A 23,448-nucleotide genomic window follows, 5' to 3' on the forward strand; every position below is an offset into this window, starting at 1 on the left:
TTCAGTGTAGACATGAGAGGTGTGAGGTGACGAGAGTACTTATATCCTCGGTTCAGATGGGGGATAGCTTTATCTCACCACCGTTCTAGAGACATGATCACCGAGTCTAGGTGCGAAACATATGACCTTTGCAGAAAAAAAAGGCAGTGCCGAGTTTCACAGATGATAAGGAAACATGACAGATCTGTTCCTGTCAGGTGCTGACTGCTCGGAATTTCAGTGTGCGGGTAAAGCAGTCCATGTGAACGGCAAAAGGGTGCACTTCGAGACGGAGGGTGAAGAGAACGGAAAGATAAACATACAAAAAATTACCACCGCAGAGCCTCCACTTTTGGCATTACAGAGCGTAATGCCGAAGTTCCACAGAGCTAAGGACACACCTGCACTTGATGTCTCCACCCCTTCCGCAGCCCACATTTGTAAAACCGCTGAATTTAGTTTTCCTCCTAAACGCAGGCGGCAACAGCAGTACAGCCCGCCTGCCCACCTGCTTTCCCCGGGGACGGACAGGGCCGCCCGCCGGGCCGGCAGTAACGCGGGACGGGCTGCAGCGCCCGGCAGCCAAAGAGCGGCTCCCGCCGGGCGCGGGGCTCCTCCTCGGAATGAGCGCCCTCAGCCACAGCCCCGCTTCCCTCCGGTCCAGGGGCTCCTCGGAACCAGCACCCTCAGCCCCACTCCCGGGGCGCCGCCTCTCCGGGGCTAAGCAGGCACCACAACCGCCGCTCCGTGGGCGCCGAGGCGATTTAAAATGGCGCCCAGCGGCCGCCCCTCGCTCCCCTCCGCGCAGGCGTTCCCTTCCCCGGCGGGCGGTGCTTCCCCCGCCGGGCAGGGGCAGCGACGCGGGAGGAGCCTGAGCCGCGGGGGTTGGAGCATCGCCGGAGGAACCCGGCACCTGTCCCGCAGCCAGGTGTGCGCCGCCGGCGCCATGGGAGGCCCCGCGCCGCGCCAAGGGGGCGCCCGGCAAGGGGTGGCTGCTCCGCCTCAGCCGCGCTGAACCTGGCGCTGCTCCGCGGGGAGCGGAGAGCAGCGACATGGACCGCCCGCCGCAGCCGCCGGCCGCTTCCTAGTCCCGCAGCAGCGGCTGTGGGGCGGGTCGGGCATGGCCCAGCGTGACGAGAGCGACGGAGGGCAGCGCTACCCCGGTGAGGTGTCTGGGCTCCTCGGGGCTCTTCCCGCTCGGGCGGCGGCGCAGCCCTGCCGGGGCTAGGGGTGTTGGTGGTACCTGTTGGTGTGAGGGGCAGAGCCCGGGGACGTGCCGGGCAGGCGGGAGCAGCCTCAGCACCGAGGGGCTCGCCGGGGCCGCGCTGGCTGCGGCTACTGACTTGCCTGGCTATGGCCACCTTAAAAAGTTAAGAGGAGCAGGTGGGCTGAGCCGTCGGAGTGTTCACCGAGTGGGTTAAAGACCGCGGAAAAGAGTGAGCGCTGCTTCCTGAAGGCTTTGGTCGTGGCTCTTTTTTTTTTGTTTTGTTTTGTTTTGTTTTGTTTTGTTTTGTTTTTTGTTTTAGTTTCTTTGGGTTGTTTTGTAAGCGAAGGCCGCCAGCTCGGAAACCTTCGCAGAGCGAGTCGGGCTCAGCCCGTGAGAAGGAAGAAACTTTAATCTCGCTGCGTCTGTTCTAGTCGAACTCTCCCAGGCAATTCCCAAGGACCAAACAAAACTACATCTCACGATAGCTGAAGTTCTCCTGACGCTGCTGCTAATTTAGTATGGTTCACAGAGTTTTAAGTAATAATGGTGTGGGGAGAGAAAAAGCCGTGTAAACTGCTTCTGGAGCAGAGGCTTTAGAAGAGCACTGTAGCTTGTTTGTATTGCCTGCCTGACGGAGCAAAAACAGTCGAAAAGCAGTGAATGGCTTACTTATAATTGTTCTCCGAGCACTCCACTCAGAAGCCAGATTTGTAAAGCTCTAAAGGGTCTTTCTAAAAGGTCACCAGCTGAGAGTTAGATAACAATCACCTTAATTGAAAAAAAAAAAAAAAAATTCCCCACTGGTTTCTTTTATTTTTGCCGGTAAAGTTTCAGCTGTACTTACAAAGGTAGCCTTGATTGCTGTATCTTATATTTTTGTTTAAAGGCAGACTTTTTGTAGCTTCAGGAGTTCTTCACTGTTGGCAATGCTGTGGCTGTTAGAACGGGCACGTAAACAAACGGGACCAAGAAATCTTTAATAAAACTGAGTTTGATGCTCTTGTGCACCAAGATCACCCAAAGCTGCACTTGATAACACCAACGTGTTTCTTGGTACATGCAACAAAAATATTGTTAAACGCATGGAGAATATAAACCATTAATCTAAAAAAAAATATTTTAGGAGGAAAAAAAAGTTGCAACTTTGTAATTTAAGAAATTATTTGTTCTTAAAGACTTAAGAAAAAATGCTGGCAGAGGTTAAGTGTTGTAGAGATAAGGTGTGTGATATAAATTGTGATGTTAACTGTTTGAGAACTGAGCAGTATGTGTAACCATTCCTCTTCTCATTCCTGTGAGGCAAGAAAATATAAAGCCTGTTTTGCAAATTGTTGTCTTAGTCTTGTTGCTTGCCTAAATTGTATCATAACTCATAACAAACTTGGAATAATGGGCCTTGAGTTGGCATCTTTCTGTTTTGGTTGTACTCTAATGGTTTCGCATTGCTGTTATCTTTCTTTAACTTTTATATCAAAATGGTTAAAAAGCCATTTATTGTAAATCTTAGAAATTATAATCAAATATGACTTGTTTCCTCTGTGTGGCTGAGTGGTATGCAAAGCCAAAATCTGTTTTAAAGCCTCTGGTTATTGTCAGAGCATGCCTTCTTACATGCTGTGATCAGAATTTGGGGAATGTGAGGCCCTATGGACAGCCCTAGTGAGAAAGATCAAAACTCCACCTGTCAGAGAAAAAATTACCCAGGAGAGGGCCTGAAAGCAGAACTAATGTATGTTGATGTTTTCATGAAGTTCTGACACTTGCAATTTAGAGACTTTCTGAGTTTCTTTTTGTTTAGGAATCATCAGTGGATTTTTATTCCCAAGCTTACATGTAAATTTCTGGCATCCATGTGTTCTGTGACAAGGAGTTGCACAGTTTAGCTGCCCTTTGTGTGAATAGTTGTGTCCTGATGTTAATTTTGAACCTGGCTACAAAACTGTCTTTGTCCTTAGCACTTAAGTTGGAAGTGTTAATGAGTAAATAGTAGCTACCTGCTCTCTCATCACCACTTGTGACCTTGGCTGTATTTTCCTAACTCCCTTTGCCTTGTTATCTCTCGTGGAATGCTCACTCTTATGAGATCATGTTCTCTATAAGACATACATGTTAAGACTTTACAAATATCGATTTTATTTAGATCATAATATATTTAAATAAACAATGGGGATTAAGTTGCATGCTATTTCTCAATAGTTTATAATACTCAGATGATAATGTTTCAACATTATGTTAATAAATGCTTTATGGAAAGAAGCTGGCATTGGAGCACGACAGAATATTTGACATCAATTGTCAGATTTTGCACTTACCAGTGAGGCAGATAAAACAGAGTATAAATATCACTTCATCCTTAAAAACAATCCTACAACAACCTAACACAGAATGAATCAAGTTCTCATGTGTATCCTTGACAGCTGATTGCATCTCAAGTTTTCATTTAAAGCCTTTGACGGGTACACTTCAAAGCCTCCCACAGTTTCGCTGAACTGTGTAAAACCTTTGTAGCTTGATGTTGCGTAATTTGCTCCAGCAAGCTGTAGTGTTGTATACTTCTGCATTTGCTGGTTGCCCGTTTAAAGGATCTCTTCCTGTTAAATTTATTGCTTGAAAAAATACAAGCCAAGTTAAAATAGCTTCAGAAGCCAGCGTGGAATTTTATTTTCACCTTTTTTTTAAACTCTTTTGTTTACAGTATTTGGCCTCTGGAGCTGCTGTGGTTACTGCCTCTGCCAAGGTCACTTGAATGCTTACTATTTGTAAGCTTGGTTGAGAAGAGCAGTGCAATTAAACTAAGGACTGGCTGCTACTTGGGAAAATCATGGAGCAGAAGTGAAGGCAGTCATGGGAGGAATTCATTACAGGAACATGCTTGTACTGTTTACTCAAACATCATCAAAGCTGTTCCTGACAGATTACATTTCTGTGTTTTGATTTCTGGACTGCACCTTCTAGATGCATTTACAAGTTTGAATTCTTTTATGTCAAACACCTTGGTCATGCTGTTCTGAAGTGTGTATGTATATATGCTGTAGTGTAACATTGGGGCTGGGTGAGCTGTGTATTTAAAGAGCAATGTAATGTATATGAAGGGATAAAGGTGAGCACAGGGAGAAGAAAACAGTCAGACTTACATTAGAAAAACAAGTGAATTACATTAGAAAAACAAGTGAATTCAAGCAAGAAGGTCTGAGAATAGGCGATCCCAGTATACAACAGTAATTATACCTAATGCTCCATGTTATGTCTTATTTGTATACTTCAACTATCATTGCTGACTTCTTGAGTATAGTTTGTTGCCTGCATTCAAGGATTGCTATTTAGGGTTGCTTGGTTTTTTGCTGGCCCTTACAATTTTGATTTAATGAATAGAGAATTCATAATGTACATGGTTGGTGTGCCAGCTATTTCAAGACATCATTTTAATTGCAGGGGATGTAAACTTTTCAAACCATGGTAATATGAAAAAAAAAGTTGCTATAGCAACTCTTTAAGGAAAGTGTACATCTTCACAGGCTTTTTAGTCAAAACAATACACTTGAAACCTTGCTTACGCAGAAGATTAGGCAATTGGTGCATTGATTGATTTGGATGGGTAGCATATAGTTGGCTGTTAAAAAGTTCTGAAGAAGTCTGAAAGATGAAATATCCAGGGTTGTTTCTCCTTGACTTTTGTCTGTGCGTAGGAGTGGATTGAACTGGAGTGTCATATCTGCTAGCGAATACCATTGGGGTAGTAAGTTAAAGATTTAGTATAGTATACAAAGTACAGTTGGATTCCTGAACTTTCCACATGACTGAAAACTTGTGGAAAAAACTTCTGTTTGGACCAGTGAGATATGTTTGAAATGAGTTTTCTCTCACTCACTGCCTGTTGGTATCACAATGCCAAAGTGTGTTGATGTCCTCAGATCTAAGAATGTACTGTGTGTCACACCCTGGTGTTTGGTGGGGCTTAGGTGATGTTAACCAGGGGTTTAGAACTTCTGTGAGACAACAGTTTTCACTGCTGTTTGAAATTGAGAAGTTTGGGGTTTCTTTTGGGGTATGTTTGTATTTGTTTTTTAAAAATAGAATGTGGGGATGACCTTCTAGAGAACAAGTGGCACCTTTAATTAAGTGCTACTCCTGAGAGAGAGTAGGAGAGCAGAAGCAGGAGACCAGGCTTCATGAGCTGAAGAAAAATCTGTCTAGAAAGCAGTCTGTTTGCAAGATGGAAGGAGTGTTCTTTGCTCATTCACACTTATCCCAGAGTGTTTCAGAGGGAAGAACTTGAAGCAATATGTGCATATTTGTTCTGCCAACTGCTGCAGAGTAATCGCATTGCAAACTTCAGAAGAGCTGTAGACAATTTAACTACTCATATGGAAAGAGAAGATCTGTGTAATGTATTAATAATCATGTAGTGTTTAAAGGGTCAGTAGCAGTTCTGGAAGCCAGAGTAGTATTCCTGGTGGTGTTCCAGGTGTATGAAAGTTGCCAATGAGTTTGGTGCATCCAACCTGTAGCTCCTATTTGACAGCCCTTACTTTGCAGGCCATTCAGATTCTGACTGGAAGTGGGGCACTGACTGGATTAACTGACCTGCTGGGAGCCCATGGGGTGACAGCCTGCATGGATATTGCAAAGATGAAGGATCACAGTCCCTGAGTGCAGTAAATACACCGTATTTGCAAATGTCATTGTTACTGTATATGCACTGATGAAGTGCATCATGTGTCTTGTCAAAACATTGACTATATGGATAGCTTTATAGATGTTCAGATTTTGCATCTCTTGCTTAATGCAACAATGATACATTATGCATTCTCTTTTGTGACGAATTTGTTATCAGTTTTATGGTTTCCAGGAATGCTGAGAAATTCTGTTTAAATGAACACTTCTGAATCTGGTCTAAGTGTATGGAAACAAGTTTTGTAGCCCTCTGACATCAGCAAATATGAATTTATGACTGTATAAAAATAAATTTCATATATTTGTCTCAATATTGACAGGGAACCTTAAAATACTGCAGGTTTTATAGTATATAGTTTTGCTCTTAGGAGATGTGTAAGAAGCAAATGTGGGCACACAAACTGCTTATGAAAAGCTTTTCATGCTTGACATTTTCTAGAAGCCTAATTTAAGTTGCCATTGTCCTGGTTGTTCAAGCTGGGGGAAGGGATGGTAATCATGTGCAAGAGAAGACAAATAATTTTTAATTAAAAGCCTAAATTAAGACAGGACTGAGTGTATTAAAAAAACAAACCAAGAAACAAAACCAAGAAACAACCATGGAAAAAAAGCCAACCCTACCAAACAAACAGTCGAGGACAAACCATGACCCTCCAGCAAACTCATAATCTTTTCTTTCTTTTTAACCAGTTACCAGCTGGGCCAAGACAACTGATGCAAATTTATCCAACTCTTTAAACTCTTTAAATGGTTTGACCTTCGTGGGAATTCTGGATTCAAGAGTGGGCAGCAGTATCCAGGGCCTTCAAAACTTGAATTCTGGGACCCTGAGACATCTCTCGTTGCCTGAATATGGACCTGGCCAGCTGTCCAGTGCTTTAGAAGATTGTCATAGCCTTAAATCAGTGGATTCTGGTATTCCAACTCTAGAAATAGGAAATCCAGAGCCTGTTCACTGCAGTGTGTTGAATGTGAAGAGAAAGCAATCAGAACCTGAACTCGTGCCTGACAGGGCTTTTCAGAGTGCTTGTGCACTGCCACCATATGTGCCTCCACATTCACTGACTGCTGAGCATGACCACGCTGTGCGAAAATCCTCGACTTTCCCAAGAACTGGGTATGACACTGTCAAACTTTATAGTCCAACCTCAAAAACTCTAAATCGAAGTGATGATATCTCTGTTTGTAGTGTGTCTAGTCTTAGCACAGAACTGTCAACAACTTTATCAGTTAGCAATGAAGACATTTTGGACTTTGTGGTCACAAGCAGTTCAAGTGCAATAGTGGATCTCGAGACTGACGAGGCGCACTTTTCGGATGTTACCCTGAATTCCACTAAAGAGAGCAATGACCAGAGCCAGCGGCAGTATTGTCACGAGACAGATGTGGACAGTAAACGGAAAATACTGGGACCTTTTACAAACTTCTTTGCCAGGTAATGTTTCCATAAAATATATTTTAACAGATTATGTAAGATCTTAGGAGAAAGGTCTTGTTTGATATTGTGCTTTGAAAGATGTAATAGCTTGCTGTTTTAATGTAGATTGGTATTAACATTTTTTTTCTGAGTAAATAGGCAAATATTGCTGGGGACTAAGGCTCTGCATCCTACTCTATATTATGTTTATGATTTATGGAAGCATCTTAAATCTTGGAAGAGTCCTTCTACATTGCAGTAAAAGGATTTCTGAACAAGGTCTTTTTTCTTCTGAACAGTGGCTTCTCCAGTGATATCTTTTGTGATTTTGGCCAAGGTCCTTAATCTTGTGTCACGTAAATAGATGAATATAGGTAGGACCCATACCTGTATTAAAGAGCTTTGACAGCTGAGGATTCATAAATAGTTTAGTAGTCATGGGATATTTTATTGATCATTCTAAGGGTATGAAGCTTAAAATACAAATACTTTACAAACACTTGGTGTGACTACTCTTGTTTCCAAATCTCAGTTACTGTTTTTTTTAATAGCCTTTTCCTTAATTTTTGTATGGAATGAAAACATCTGACATTGTGTCACCCACTTGTTGAAATGATAATATTGGCCACCCAATGCAGTTTCTAAATGTGGCCCTTGTATGAACGATAAGGTTCCCGCAGGGAAGTGGGGAATGGGAAAAAGGACTAATTGGTTTCTGGGGGATTGAGTTGTTTGCTGGTGGGTTCTCTTTTTTTAAGTTATGTAAGGGCTTCATAATGTCTCCTAAGTTATGATATTTGAAGTGTGATATATTTTAGAGAAATTGTTCTAGAAAGAAATTTTAGACATCGAGCAGAGTTGGCTGTATATAACCTGTTTTGTACATGGCTTCAGCTAATCTATTTTTCCTCATGTAATTTTTTTTTGTGTGAGACAAGTAGGCTAATAAAATGCATCAAGAATTGGCAAACATCATTCTTTGAAAGGCTGCCTTATTTGCAAAGCTTAAGAGAATCAGTTTGTTTAGACCTACTAAACTGGCTGAAGCCTTTGTTGATTTTTATTCTTAGGTTAAAGTACTGTGCACAGAGCTCCAGTCATCAGTCATGTTTGAGGTGCTGATGCTTTTGTGGACCCTTGTCTGTTTGTTGCCATGGAACCAGACTTAATTCTAAAGCAGGAGGCTTCTTGGTACTTCAAAGCATGAACTTTTGTTACCCATTCTGGTAGTACAACTGCTAACTCAAACAAATGCTGTCCTTCAGCCTGGAGGGAGCACAGTGGAACAGGCACATTTAGACCCTGCTCAGAGTAGGATGTTTAACCACCTCTCAACTTTTCTTATCCAACAAAGCAAAGCCATCTGTCCAAATTCTGTTCCACTGTAGTCTGTGGAGGTTTTACCAGTGTTGCAGAAACTGTAGTACTCACCAGACTGAGCTTTTTAACCTGAATCTTTGCAGGTACATTGAATGCTAGGAAACAAAGGCTGTCATTATTGCCTTTTAAATGGAGAACAGATAGTCTTGGTCACTGGGTGATGTCATTGTAAGAATATGAGGATTAAGTTCAAACTAGGTGATCGGCTTTGAAGTTCCAGGTGCTCAGTCTGTAACTTGACCTTGAATATTCTTCTCTTTGGCATCCACTTCCTGTTCTGTTTTGGAAACAAGAGCTGCCCACTTTTTGTCTGTACTTGCACACCACACCCCCATGTTTTATGCATCTGTTTCATGTCATGAGACCTGGTGGTGAGTTTCACAAGGTATTGAACAAGCAGGGAGCCTTGGAGGTTGTTCTGTGCCACAGGGAGTACTATCTATATTTATGCTGTCAGCATTGTTAAGGTTCAAAACATGCTGTTGCTAGTTTTTGTTGGTATTTGTAATCTGCCATCCAAGGGGTTGAAAACTCCCTGTTCCCTGGAGTTCCTGTGGGCTCCTTGGATTCCCAGGGCTTAAACTGAAGTAAATGAACCTGGGCCTTGCAGTGTATTGTTTGAAACTAGCTGCTTTCTAGAGGCCTTCCTACCCAGCTCACCCTGTGCTCTGCACTGGGGTTTTTGTGCAGTGTGAGATGAAGAGGAGGTGTTTTGTTTAGTATTGCTAAAGACCAGCTTGCTGAGAGGGAGCTTCCTAAAGCAGTTTGTTGCAAGTGCTGCAGTGGTGGGTAAACAAAGTCCTAGAAAGGAGTGTGTTCTTAGCATTGCACTCGGTGCTGAAAGGAGTTTCAGTTGAGATTCAGTCTCGCAGGTTAAGTGCATAAATTTCACTTTAGAGAACCAAGGGTGAATAGTGGCAGGAGAAAGTCAAATTGCCTTGGGTTTGGTCAGTGGCTGTCACACTTGTGTACAACATGGAAGAATGAACCCTGAGTGCTTTGTACACAGCCTTCCAGCAGCCCAGTGGTCATGGTGTAAGGCTGCAGTGGAGGGACTTGGCCTTAATCTGCAGGTTTAGCTCTTTGAGTGCTTCTCTGGGTAATAGGATACAGGTTGGAACCACTGAGAGCGAAGATGAGTCAGCTTAATTTTTTGCACAGGTTATTGATATTTGGTAAAAGGGAGAAACCTTGCTTCTTGAAATGGCACTTGTGCTTGTATGGAACCCCGCCTGGCCTCTGAGGATGTGTTAGTTTCTCTGATCTTATCGAGAGTAAATTTGGCCTTGACACGTCAGTTAAGATTTGTGGCTATCTGTAGAGATAATGCTGACAATAATTAGATGCCTTCAGTGCTTGGTCACATGTGCTTAAGCTACTTACATATCAGTTAGGGGTAAATCTTCTGCGGTATCAAGAAAATGGTTAGAGAAGTACTTGCTTTAGAATATAAAGTTATTTTTTGGCATTCTGTACATTTATTTTTCCTTTTGAGACTATATGCACGTGTGCATGAGTACTGTGCACAAGGTTGCGTGTTCTGTGTCAGTTCTGTGGTGTGTTATGAAGTGTTGGTTTGAGACTGCATTTACAAAACTAGTTGTAGAAGATATCAAAGAAAAAGAAACCTTGTTGGCTCATTTCCTTCAGTCCTCGCATCTTCAAGATCACTTGAGAGTGGAGTGCTCCTGCCTTGCCTTCCTGAGCACTGTGGTGAAGACTGTTTCTCTGGCTCAGTTTGTTTCTTCAGCAGTTTGAGTATCCAAAAGGTCTGGTTGTTTCCTCAGGCTGTTGGGTGCATCTTTGGGTGTGGGCAGGAAGATCCAAAGTGAGAAAGAGGCCGCTTTCTTGCTTACGCACAGCTTTCCTCTTGAAAGAGCTTAAGGCACCACAGGTACAGTGCTCTCATTAGGCTCCAGGTTGGTGTATGAAAATGGATTATTGCTTCTGAAAGCAGCTGTAATGCTGACTGTTGACAAAAAAACCTGACATGTTGGTTGTTTTCAAGTGTCACTTGTATCAGCTTTAAAAGCCCAGAGGTCTTTCACGTAAGCATGAGTTGGAATTAATTTCCTTCATTTGAATATATGCAGGAACTTGGTTTGAAAACTAGTGTGAGCAAGTAACTGGGTGGGAGACTAAAGAGTAGTTGGCTTGTCTGCACCTTTGCCTTATTGACCCAGAGTAGTGTGAGTTAGAGTTATACCTTTGGACTTTACTTCTGCACAGTACTGCTGAAACTTTTAAAATGTGTGGGTCTTAAACAGTTTTGCTGAATCAGAACTGTTGTGATCTTACTGCAGAAGTTGCACTTTTCATTTATCATTTCCAATTATCATTTTGGAGAGTGAGAACGAGGATTTTTAGGGTTATACGGAGTGTGACCATAAAGGGATTAGGGCTATGTACAGTTAAAAATAAGCCATGCAGTTTGTTTCATTTGAATGGATTACAAGCAGCGTAAGTCTTTACTTAGTCCACTGCATGGATATTGTCTGTTTCAGGAATCTGGATCTCCTTTCTTTTCAGGCTACTCCTAGAAGTTTCTGATCTAAGTGTTCTAAGTATTTGGATCTCAGGAAACCTCTCAGGAGCATAGGGCCTACACATGAAATAAAGGGCTTTAAGAACAACATTACATTGTACTATTTGCAAAGAATCTCTGTGTTTCTGGGAGAAAGCTTCTGGAGCAGGACTGGCATCCTATACCATACACAGAAGCACATACCTAGTCCAGGCTGTGACCTTACTGGTAATCTGATAAGAAAAAGGTCTTTAATTTTAAAATAGTAGCTACTGCTTTCAGTGTTAAGTCTGAAATCATGTGAATTTAATATGTTTTTATCACATATGTATATACATGTTTTGAGATTACTGGTCACACATAATTTGTGGTTCTGAATTTAGGAATTAGGTCCATTTATGGAGTAGATCAGTCATCTGTGTTAATGAATAGGACCCTTTCATAATGCTTTTAATGAGAGGACAGCTTATTGTGCTTCATTAATTTTGGTGCTAAAAGGGAGGTAGAATGACAAGGAGCATTGTAGTGTTGATTTCCTGCTTTCATGTCTCCAAAAATGGGAATTCACTGAGCACAGGAAGGAAGAAAAATTATGAAAATAATTGCAATTGACTGATCTATTAGATATTATGTTGTCTCCTCTTCCATGCAAGTTTCTGTTCAGTGAAGCCTCTTATAGTATTGGCTGTTCAGGAGGAGACAGGCTGAGAACAGGACTGAAGCGTGTAGGAGGAGGAACAGAAAGAGCTGGATGCGCTGTGGGGGCAGATATAACTTCACTGCTTCTCACCACAAATGAATAAAACCAAACTGAGCTGCAGGTGGAGTTGGCCAGAAGCTGATGGGAAGGACTCCAGAAACCATGCCTCTGATGGAGGGAACCTGCATAGCCACCCAGCACAGGCTGCTTGCCTTCCCTGCCTTGGTGTCTTGGTTTGAAAGACAGGTGTCTGCTAAGGAAGGCAGAAGCCTCCCTTGGAATGGCAGATGCAACCCCCTTCCCTCCGAGTTATTATAATTTTGAAATCAAGGGGGCTTTTAGGCAAAGATGTGGGAAATAGGAATAACAGTTCTTTGCTATTATATATCTATATGTGTATAACCAGGCAAACAAACACCAATAACTACAGCAGTAACAGCAAACAATCCCAAACCCAGTCCCAGCCTTCTCGGCTGTAGGCTATTTCCCCTCGGGTGCAGTTCCGCTCGCAGCCAGCAGGGGCGCTGGCGGCTCCCGGTGAGCAGGGCAGGTGCGATGGCTCCCCCGCGGCTGCAGGGGGCGCTCCGGAGCGAGCTCGGGGAGCACGCGGCACTGGTGCCCTGGGATCCTGGGAAGGGATGGGACAAAGGCTTCACAAACCCCTGGGCAGCTGATCCCGGTGTCCGGCCGGACCCTCGGGAACGGCAGGCTGGAACGGCAGGCTGGAGCGGCAGGGACGAGCACAAATCCCGGGTGGCCGATGAGGTGTATCCAAACGGGGAACCCTCCCCGGGAGGTCTGGGCAGGCAGGGCGAGCACGGCTACAACGTAGCGAAGGCTCGAAGCAGCGGCAGGGCAGGGCGGCCACGGCCCGGCTCCCAGCGGGGCCGGGAAGGCGGGTTTGGGATCTCGGAGCTTCTCCAGTAGTGAGGAAAAACAGCCGAAGAAGCAGGCTCCTTCTCTCTCTGGACGTCGAGACCAAACTGACCCCACACCCAGGTGAAACAAAAGAGTAGCCAGGCACACCCCACCCCCAGTGGGTAGCTCTTTGTTTTCTTAAGTATCCAGCGATTTGTTGTCTTAGTAACAGTATGGGGGGAAATTCCTTTAACAGAAAAAAACCCTACAACTCCTAAAAAACCCCAACACTTGGGCTGGGCTCCTGAGTGCTGTAGTTGCCTGGCTCCACAGGATTCACTGCCCTGTCAGAGGGAAGAGAATAATTTGGTGGCAGTTTTGTTCTTCCCTCTTGTCCTTTCCTCTCTTCCCTGCTACCTTATTTGTGTGCATTTCTAGCAAATTGTTGTCAATAACAGGCAGCTAAAAGGTCAGGGAAGAAAGGAGGGCAAACAAGCTCATGCTTTTATGGTGTGGGAAGCAGCACAGGCACTGAGGATCTGTTTAACAGAGGATGCTGGCAGTATTTCTGCAGCCTGTGAGGCATTCAGTTGTACTTATCTGAAGGGTGCTTCAGTCTGCACAATGTGATTTTGGATAGTTCATATTTGAAAGCCACTCTGTCTACTTGAACTGACAGACTAAAGGTCCTCTCCCCACCTGTATTTACTACCACAGCTCTGTGTGAAACAAAAGAAAAGCTGCAGGATTTTCTGAAACAAACATTCTCTCTCCAAGCAAGTCTTCCACAGGTGAAAAGTTGGAATTCTACAAAGATAACAGCGTTTGCTTTTGATAAAGGTTGAAAATTATATGATGCAGTTTTCAGAACTTCTGTCTTCTTACTCACAGTATGAAGTTTTGAACTTTGTCATGTGGCCTGTTCTCCACTAGGTGTTGAACTGAAACTATCTAAATTAATTGCAATCCTTATTTTCCCTTTATGTGTGGGATAATGTAACTCTTTACAATTACAATTCTTTTAGTTCTTCCTTAAACTTTTCACTAAATTTTGAGATGTGGCTCTTTAGAATAAAAGGAAGTTGCTTTTGTAAGTTAAAATCTTTGTTTTGCTGTTGAGTAACTGGAAACAGTTTCGCACGTACAAGACTTTAAACAAAGAGGTTTGTTGAAGTTATTTGTTCATTATGGAAGCTAAATGAAAATCTGCTCAGTGATACTTTAAGTTTTGGAGGTTTTTTAGTAATGGTACAAAACTGTGCAGTGAGGACTTAATGTGGTCTAGTTATTAAAAGCAGGTAAAATGTGTATGTTTCTTTTCTAGTGGCTGGTGGGAAGCATTACAGAAGTCTGATACTGGCTGGTGAACGTGACCTGTAGCATAGATGGGTGTTGTATGTTGTTTGCAGCATTGAGCTATAATGCTCCCCACATCCTCCCTTCCCCTGTGGGGTCACAAGTCCTGCCAGCAAACCTGCTCCAGCATGGGCTCCTCATTCCAAGGGGCCACAGGTGCTGCCAGGAGCCTGCTCCTGTTCTCACAGGGTCACAGTCTCCTTTGGGCACATCCATCTGCTCTGCTATGGGGTCCTTTATGGGCTGCAAGTGGATCTCTGCTCCATCCTGGACCTCCATGGGCTGCAGGGGCACAGCTGCCTCACCATGAGCTGCACCAGGGGCTGCAGGGGAATCTCTGCTCAGGCACCTGGAGCACCTCCTGTCCCTCCTTCTGCACTCACCTTGTTCTCTGCAGGCTTGGTGCTCTCACACAGTCTCACTCCTCTCTTTTGACTGCTGCTGCTGTTGTGCAGCAAGTTTTTTTCCTTCTTAACTGTTATTCCAGAGGAGCTACCGCTGTCTCCGTTGGACTCAGCCTTGGCCAGCAGCAGGTCTGTCCTGGACCCAGCTGGCATTGGCTCTGTTGTACATGGGGGAATCCTCTGACAGCTTCTCACAGCAGCCCCCCATGTAGCCCTCCACTACTGAAACCTTGCCATGCAAAACCAACACAGCACTGCACACACTTGCTTTTGAATAGAAAGTGTGAGAGCTACAAATGTTTCTCAGAGATGTGTATGAGACTTTAGGAGCTAATTCAGATTAATGAAATTAAGGTCTGTTTTAATTCTGATTCATTGTCTATATGAAGGTTTAGTGAATGGGTGGGTTAGATGGTCTTTGTATCTTCATTTGATTTGCAAGAGCTTTCCTGATGTTTTTCTTTGTTAAAAGGAGCTGCGAGAAGTAGATGACTTGGGGAATAGAGAGTATCAGCACAATTGCTGCTGTGATGCTCTATCTCTCTCCATTTGATCAAAGTACTGTTTAATGTTCAGATGACTTCTTTTTTCCTGAAAAATGCAGTGAGCAAGGTGAAATTAGATGGAATAAATATCCTTTTTGCTCCTTGATGTTTTTATTTATACCGTCTCACTTCCTGTGTTACATAATCTGTGGAGAAGTTGGAGTCAATATTAACTTCGGTTTTAAACACATTTAAAAAGGCTCACATAAGAGATGGTCTGTCAAAGAAGTTTTCCTTCTTATGTAGAATTTTATTAACAGAAATGATATATGAAAACCATGAATTTTCTGAATCCATTCCTTTATTTGTGTTAAGCCTCTCTTTTTAGTCATTAAATGCCTCCAAAGTTCTCCAGCCATACCAAAGAATAATAAAGAAAAAACCCTACAGTAAATATTAAGGTCATTCACACCTTAGAGCTGACAGAATAAACACAAGAACTTGGCAACAACTGGAGGTAGGACAAGACATGTACTTGGTGCTTGGTCTCCCCTTGGTGAGCAGGAACCTTCCGCGAGTATGGAATCACAGAGCAGTTCAGGTCAGGAGGGATTTCTGGGCACTGTGTGTAGGCCCCTGCTTGGTGCAGGGCAGCTTCAGCCCTAGAGCGTGCTGCTCGGGACCCTGTTCAGTTGTTGTGAGTACATCCAAGCTTGGAGGTAACCTCCCTAGACTGCACAATTCGGGATTTATCTTCTACCACTGTGATTTTTTTTTTTTTCCTCCCCTTTTATCTATTTGAAACTTGCCTTGCAGCAGCTTGCTGCTTTGCCTCTTGGGTTTTATTCCTCATTGCATCCCTGAGGATGGTCATCCAGGCTAAATAAAAACACCTTTCTCAGCATCCCTGCATGTATGTTGTAGGCCTCAGCACCCAGCCATCATAGTGGTCATCCTCCAGTTTTTGATCTTATTTGTTGTAGTCCATGGGCCCCATGCTAGATACAGATATAGTCTTGTAGGTACCAGGCAGAGCTTTTACTCACTTTTTGCTTTTGATGTTAATGCAAACAAGTTCATAATTAATCTCTGTTGTTGCAAGGTCTTACATTTTACTTGGGTTCAGCTTTTTGCTTAGGATGACATTTCATGTGTTCTGTTTTTTTATTTGTGTGGTAATAGTGCTTCAAATCAATGAAGAAATCTACTTTCAGATTTGAGGAATAGAATTTTCATTTATTCTGATAACATGAGGAGAGCTGGGAATTTGGCCAGCTAGAAAAGGATTGTTAATTATAGCTGGTTGATGCTAACATATTAGTCTGAAGTTGGATTTGAGTCTTGATTCTGTATGACAGTCTTAACTTGCTGAAACTCCATTTTCTGAGAATTCTGCAGTGTTTTTATGGTAGACCAGCACTGTGCATTATCCATATGCAAAATAGTTCTTGGCTTGCAGCAAGCAGTCCTAACAGCTAAACTCGCAGGGTACTGCCCAATTTATCTTTGCACATTTCGGACACTTCAGTGCAGTCAGCACTGCTTTGTTCCCCTGTAAAATGAGGGGAATCTGTAAGAAAAAAAGATAAATGCAGAATATTGTAGTTTTGATAAAACAGTTTATTAAACTCTACTCTTTTTCCCAGAAATACAGAGAAATTTCCAAGTTACCCTATTGCAAGCTATCAGGTATCCTGTAGTGCTAACTTATATTGTATTACTGTTTCTCTCTACTGTGGAAGTATTTTTTTTCCAGACCTGCAGGTATCTGTTACCCTGTGAAGTGTCATTGTTCTTGATTCTTACCTAACATACTGGAATGTCAGTGGTTGGAAAACTTTGTTTATAAAATGTGGTAGGAATTTATAAAACGTAATTCTGTGATTAGTTACCCCTTTCATAGGTAGGTAAATTTGCAGGCTGTCTGGCTCTATTTCTGTTGATTTGTTTATCCATAAACCAAGCATTGTTCTTCCTTTAGTCTGACCTTTGGCAGTCTCCCAGAGATAAAATTCTGCAAACCCTGCTTTTGTATATAATTTTGGAATCTTATTCAAAGCATAACTTCAGACATGTTTATGGAGGTTCTTCACCGTAGCCAAAGTACTTGAACTGTTTTGATGGTGTCCTGTCTGTTGGTTGTTTCGTTGTATAGATTGACTTAGAGGTGATTGGGGTTTGAGAGAAGGGAATGTAAGAACTGGCAGTCACTACATCTAGCGAATTATTTCTAGAAACCAGTGTTACTGGGTCATAGCTACCATTTGCTGGCTTTTACCTTTGGAGAATGTAGATTTAGGGCGTTTCAGGAGACTTTGGTGGGTCTCCTGACAAGAATGCCTTCTCAAGTCCATCAGTTCTCCAGTCACCATGATTTACGTGTCAGTCTTGTTCCTCCACTAATCTGGTAACAAAAATTCCTTTGATAGAATGTTGCTGTTTTTTCAGGATTTGTTTTCTCAGTCTCTGGAAATTGTTTAAGTGAGCAGGTTGGGAACATCTAGAGGTGAGAATCTTTCTTCTGTTTATTGGAAAATTGCAAAAGTTATGATTAGTACAGAATAGAAAAGGTCAGTGGAGGATGAGAAGAAAACAATGTTGTTGTACCTTTTGACTAAATTCCATAGTAGAATTCCATAGCAGATAGTGTTAATTGAATTAATACCATATAAGGTTGGGTGGCTGGACGCTTTTGATGTTAATGCAGCAATTACTTAATAAAATTTATCTTAATATATTTTTTGCTTAATAGGTACCATATGTTATTTAAAATGTCTTGTTTCAATGTAGTTTTCTGGATGCCTTGTGGAATAATGTCTGTGGAGACATTTCTTACAGTGCTTATGTGCTCAGTGTGGGTTTACCTGGTTCTTATGATTAATATCTGCTTACTTATCTAAGTTCTATACATGTACTTAGCCTTGGATAGGCCGAGGGGCTCAAGACCTTGGTGCTCTCTCCTTGCGTAGTTTAGAGTTATCAGGGTAATTTCAGGGTCTTCCTTCAGAAGCAGCTGAAATGAACTTTGACTTTGTTTCTTTCTTGCTTCTTAAGAACACATGCAAGTCTGATACTCATTTGAAAAATTGTCTTTCAAGATAAAATTGTTCTACAAAACTGAACCTTTTGAACTTTCTTCACTGTCCTTATTTTTCATCTGTTCTGCTCATGACACTGGTAAGTCCTTCCCATAGTTAATTTGCATGACTATTCCACTTGTTTTGTCTTCTGAAAATAATCTTAATTGAAAGACTAATTAAAATTTGGAGCATGCATCTTGAGAGCAGATGTTGTGTGTATTTTTAAAACTTGTAACAAAAATTTACTTACATTTGCAAATTAGTGTTGGTTAAATGCAGATAAGAAATTGCATCAGTTTGCATGAGCTGGGTCAGTTTCTACACAATTTTCATACATGTTTCTGTGTACCAACTGTCTTTTTAAGAGTAAGGAACCCATTTACTTGCAAATGTAATCTCTATGCTAGATCAGTGTTAGGCTACCACAGAGCAGCATATACCATCTCACTTTTCTATTGCTTGCAGTTGTTACTCTGTGCTGCATGCCAGTAGTTCAAGTATTGTAGAACTTCATCTAAGGAGCCCTGGCAAAATAGTCACAGCAATACAGTTAAAATTCAGATTTTCTGAAGAACCCAGATGCTGTAGTTGTAAAAACTCCTAAATCCTAAGCTCCTCTACCCTTTCTTTCAGGAAACTGGTGTATCTTGGGCATTCTGGTAAAAAAATACTGTGTGTTGCCTGGAAGTCCAGGGATGTGTGTGTGGACCAACAGTTGTCAGTGGGTGTGTATGTGCCTGCCTTGCTCAGCTCCACCCTCTGACAGCTCCTGTGTGAGCCCATCCTTTTTTCCCGTTGTTTCAGTGACATGTGCCAGAGAAACAGTCCCTTGACTCTGGTGGTACCAAAAGTCAGAGGTATCTGATGGGCTCAGTATTGAGCATGCCTGGATAGAGAAGACTTTGAGACTTTTCAGGAAGGAGCTTTACAGCTGACTTCAAGACTTGGAGTAAATTGGCAACAGAAACCATGGCAGCACTGTCTCTGCTGCTTTAGTGGATAGGTTTGCATGCTGAACGGGGGGACATGGTGGAAAGGGATGACCTCTCAAGAGGTGACTTCACAAAAGTGACTAACCTTGCTTGGAACAAAGCACAGCTGAAATGTGGAAAAACGAATAGTTGAATGCTTGTGGATCTGCTGCTCTCAACTCCTCACAGGGCAGTAGTTGTTGGCAGTTGTGTTGCAGACCTCCTGTCTTCTTGGAAAGAGAATTGGACAGAACTAGATAAACTTTCTGCTTCAGTGGTGATTCCAGACTTTTTTTAAAAGCAAAAGTTTGAAAATGCTCTTACAGATGCAATATGGATAGGTTTGACTTGATTACTTGTTGTAATATCGTTAGAATATCTAATATCGTTAGAACCACAGTTTTAAAATTTGATTGGGGCTTCAGCCTGATCATGACAGCACACAAGGTTACAAAAATAGTGGCAATATATACATGTGCAGTACGTATATATGGCAATTATTTTGTATGTTTATTTTAGCAGTGCTTGGAGAACCAAAATGGAATTGTTTCTAAAGTTTTATTAAAAAATAAGGTTTTCCTGACATTGCTAAACTTGCCTCTTGGTATTAACTTCCTCTTTTCCCCACAGAAAAGGCAGCTGGGCAGATCAGTATAGAGTGGTGATGGAATATCTGTATGTTCAAGCAACTGATTGTTCCATCTCTGTCCTACCACAGGATGTTCGTTGTATGTAAAAATTAAACCTGGAGTTAGAATTAAATTCTCTTCAGGTAGGTAATCCCTCTCCACAGCTCAATTAAAATAACAATGTTAAACAGCTGTTTGGTGCCAAATACTGTTTTTAGGGGACTGTGCAAAAGCAGTTTTCTAGTTGAAATTTGATCTCAGTTTAACTTCTGTGCTTGGCTTCTCTGAAATAAGCAGCTGCAGACACTTAGTGTAAAATAGTTGCCATGTACAACAGAAATGAAGATGTAACCCATGACACTTTAATGACTCCACACTAATGAGACTGCAGACATCGTGCATCATGTCAGATGTTCTTGTTAATATCCCTATTGTAAATCATCATGATGTGCTCTGATAGTTGTGAAGAGGACAGTGATACTGAGATAATGATGAGTATGTGATCTTTTCTTTCAAGGCATGTCAGCCCTTTTTTAAATGTAAGATCTCAAATTAATTTTTTTTATCTTAAAACCCTTGTAATGAAACTTTGACATCTTTTACACTAGAATTTCTGAGCTCATCTTTGGAGTAAAGATCTGTTTGTTTAGGGTTTTGTTTTGTTTTTTTCAAATAGGGAAGTTTTGCTTCTTGTTAACCTGTATTTTCTGTTAGTAAGATCTCCTTAAGTTACCTTTAGCATGGAATTTTTCTTAGTGAATTTGCTCGAAGTGAAACCACTTAGTACTTTTCTTGAAAATCTGAGGGAGCTGTGTAAGAATAGGAGGAAAGTAATTCCTTTTTGTGCTGTAGCAACAAAAAATGAAAGGTTTTGCTATGAGTTATTTGCTCTGACATATATATGGCAGAAACTTCCTCCTAAGGCAGTTGGATATTTTAAGGTTTACTTTTAGTTCAGGAATCTCAGGTAGGGACTTTATCAGGACCCTGTGGTATTGTCCTGATTTATTGCAAAGCTCTGCAGAAATTGAACCAGAGAACATTCCATAGATTTTTTTTTTGTTTGGTTGGGTTTTTTTTCCCCTTAAGTTTTCTCAGAATAGGTGCAAATTAGGTGGCATCTCTTCTGCTCCTTCTATGCCATCCTGTCATATATTACCTTTGGTCTGTTCCAGTCTGGGGCAGATCAGGATTTAATGCTGTGTCCTCAGTCAAAGCAAGAGCAGGTTGTAGTTTGCTGTTCTACATCTGAGTGTGCTGATTTGTGACTGCTGATAATGTTAAGCCTTTGGGGGATTTTGAGACTTTTTGGAGTTTGTAAATAGTGTGGACACCAACCAAATACTAGGACTTAGGTCCAGACAGAGGGTGGAGGAAAAGGAGAGTACAGAATGAAATCTGTATATTGACCATACCTACTGCTTTCAGTTCAATATATATATTTTAAATTAAAAGTGATCTGAAAATCCCTGACACAGTACAAAGGAAGGAAGAGATGCCTGGTGCCCTAGAATGTAGGGATAGAGAAGAGTGAGCTGAACGAGTGCTGTGCCATCTGCTAGATAAGCTGTAGAACAGATTATTTATTATGATGCTGCCTCTAAAGGAAAAGTAGATAGTTAGGATTGTGGAATTGAATTGAGAGGAAGTGTGAGATTGTCTTTTCAGATTTAGTTCATTTTACGCAGGCACTTGCAGCAGAGAGCTGTTACACTTTTATCATTCCAATTCATCTTTTTTTGCTCTGAGGGTAAATACCTACTGCTGTTCTTAAAATCCTTCAGAGGAGACTGAGGGAGTTGTTGCTTGTATATACGCTTGTGCTAGCAACCTCTAATGTGGATAGAGACAGAGAGAAAATTGCCTTTAATTTTTGTGTTATTGCAGTGCTAATGAAGTGTGGGGAAAGCCTTTTACTTGCAAAAGGATTTGAATGTGCACAGAGCTGTCACAGAGGTGTGCCTTCTTACTGGACTCTTCCAGTGTCCCTGATGCTAGAAGTTCTTCTTTTCTCTGAAGATGGTTTGTAGTCTGGAATTTGCTTGCTTCTGAAGTAGTAACAATCTGAAAAAAACCCTTTTGCAAGAGCAGCCAGTCTACCTTACATAGTGTATCCTATTTACATTCAGTAGATTTTAGGATGTTGTTTCTGTCACGCTTTCCTTTTTATTCTTAGATATATTTTAGAACTTGCTTGATATTTCTCCATTTTAAATGGACTGAATATATATATATATAAAAATTAGTATCTTATCTGTTTGTCTTTATATTTTATTTCCCAGGTAGCTGTCTGAAATGATGATACAAATCTGTCATCTCGGGCTTTAGTTTCTTTATAATCCCTGTGTAGCTGAAAGGGGTTTGGAGAAGTACAGTTACTGCTTAGCTTTGACATCAGTTGTAATTGACTTGCGTGGTTTCTGTACATAAACACTTTGTTCTTATCTTTTAATATGATAATTTGTTCTTGGTTTGAATTTCAAGGTAACTGTACCCTTGTGATAGAGAAGCATGTGATAATTTGTATAAATATATGCATATTTAAGGATGGCAGTGCATACTGTTAACTTTATAATATATTTCAGCATACTCTAATGTTATGACCTCAATTGTTTTCCACATATTAAACATATCTCTTGTATTCCAGCAATGTCATCTCTGTTGGTATAGCTATGATATTGGTCATGTGATCTGATACAAAGTGACAAGGAAAAACAACTTTTTAGTGCCTGGATTGTTCCTATTGCAGAGATGTATTCAGTTCTTTTAGAATGTGAAGCTCAATGTAGTTTTATTTTCCAAACTATCACACTTTATATGTAAGAAACAATCTGCACTCGATGTGCCAGCACACACGGCATTAAGGTGGTAACTGTAAGGAAAAGCAGTAATGTCAGAATGGAAGCATCTGTGGTTTGAAGGTACTGGAGTTGCCTGCTGAGTGCAGTAGCAAAATTGCTTTTGTCTCAGTGGATTTTTATTTTCCTTTAAATGAGGGAGCAAAAACTTATAGTCAGTTTCCAGATCAACCTACCTTGAGGTGAGTAAATAATGGAACCAACCTGGACATATTTGAATAATATGTGCTAAACTAGACAGTAGGACAAAAGAAAATTTGTTGCTTTAATAATGCAGGCGTGCCATGGGGATAGAATATCTGTGCTTTTGGAGGAGCTGAGTGCTATCAAAAACATGAAGACTGGTCTGTACTGTTTTTTCTAGTTTTGGAAAAAAGTAGTTGTGGTGTGAAGTTGCAAGTCTGGCAAATCGCTTTATGGTTTAAAACTAGCAATGTCAATAAAACTAATCTAATTTTCAGTGCATTTATGTCTAGCTTTATGACTGTTCCTACAGAGTTTAAGCTAGTAAATATTAGACATTTCAGAGAGACTTCAGAATTAATGTGTTTTGATAGCTGTTTTTAAGATTATTTAGGAAAAATAATCTTTTATGAAAGCAGATTAAATACAGTAAAAGGCTACTATGTCTCCAAGGTTCTTGTGATTTTTGGTAGTAATGTGTTGTAACAGGTGGGTAGAGAATGTTTGTGCAGCAAGAGGTTTACTGCCTTAGTCTTTTTTTTAAAGAGTGAGACTAAATGATCTACAGAAAGGCTAAAAAAGGGTGTCCACTTTTAGAAAGTTGGAAAATGATCTTTTTTTATCTAAAAGTTGTCATTTAACCAAGTCCATTGCCTGGTATGATGATAATACTGCATGATGTACCTTTTGAAGCTGGGAAACAGTGTCTGTCAGCACAACCACAAGAGGAGTTGGAATATGTG

At 41.5% G+C, this 23,448-nt stretch overlaps 1 protein-coding gene across 3 annotated transcripts in view; it reads left to right on the top strand.

The window, feature by feature from the left end:
* Positions 1 to 808: 808 nt before the first annotated feature.
* The window catches only part of TBC1D14 (TBC1 domain family member 14), a 65,600-nt gene continuing 42,960 nt past the window's right edge, over positions 809 to 23,448 (top strand). The window contains exons 1-2 of one of the 3 annotated variants that reach the window (XM_069014495.1): positions 809 to 1,142; positions 6,551 to 7,295. In XM_069014495.1, coding sequence (XP_068870596.1) covers positions 1,100 to 1,142; positions 6,551 to 7,295 — 788 coding nt within the window. In that variant the 5' untranslated portion in view covers positions 809 to 1,099. The remainder of the gene's footprint in view (positions 1,143 to 6,550; positions 7,296 to 23,448) is intronic. The other 2 variants (XM_069014497.1, XM_069014494.1) reach the window with 2 other exon arrangements.

The sequence above is a fragment of the Aphelocoma coerulescens genome, chromosome 4, assembly GCF_041296385.1.
Source record: "Aphelocoma coerulescens isolate FSJ_1873_10779 chromosome 4, UR_Acoe_1.0, whole genome shotgun sequence".
NCBI classification, from domain to species: Eukaryota; Metazoa; Chordata; class Aves; order Passeriformes; family Corvidae; genus Aphelocoma; species Aphelocoma coerulescens.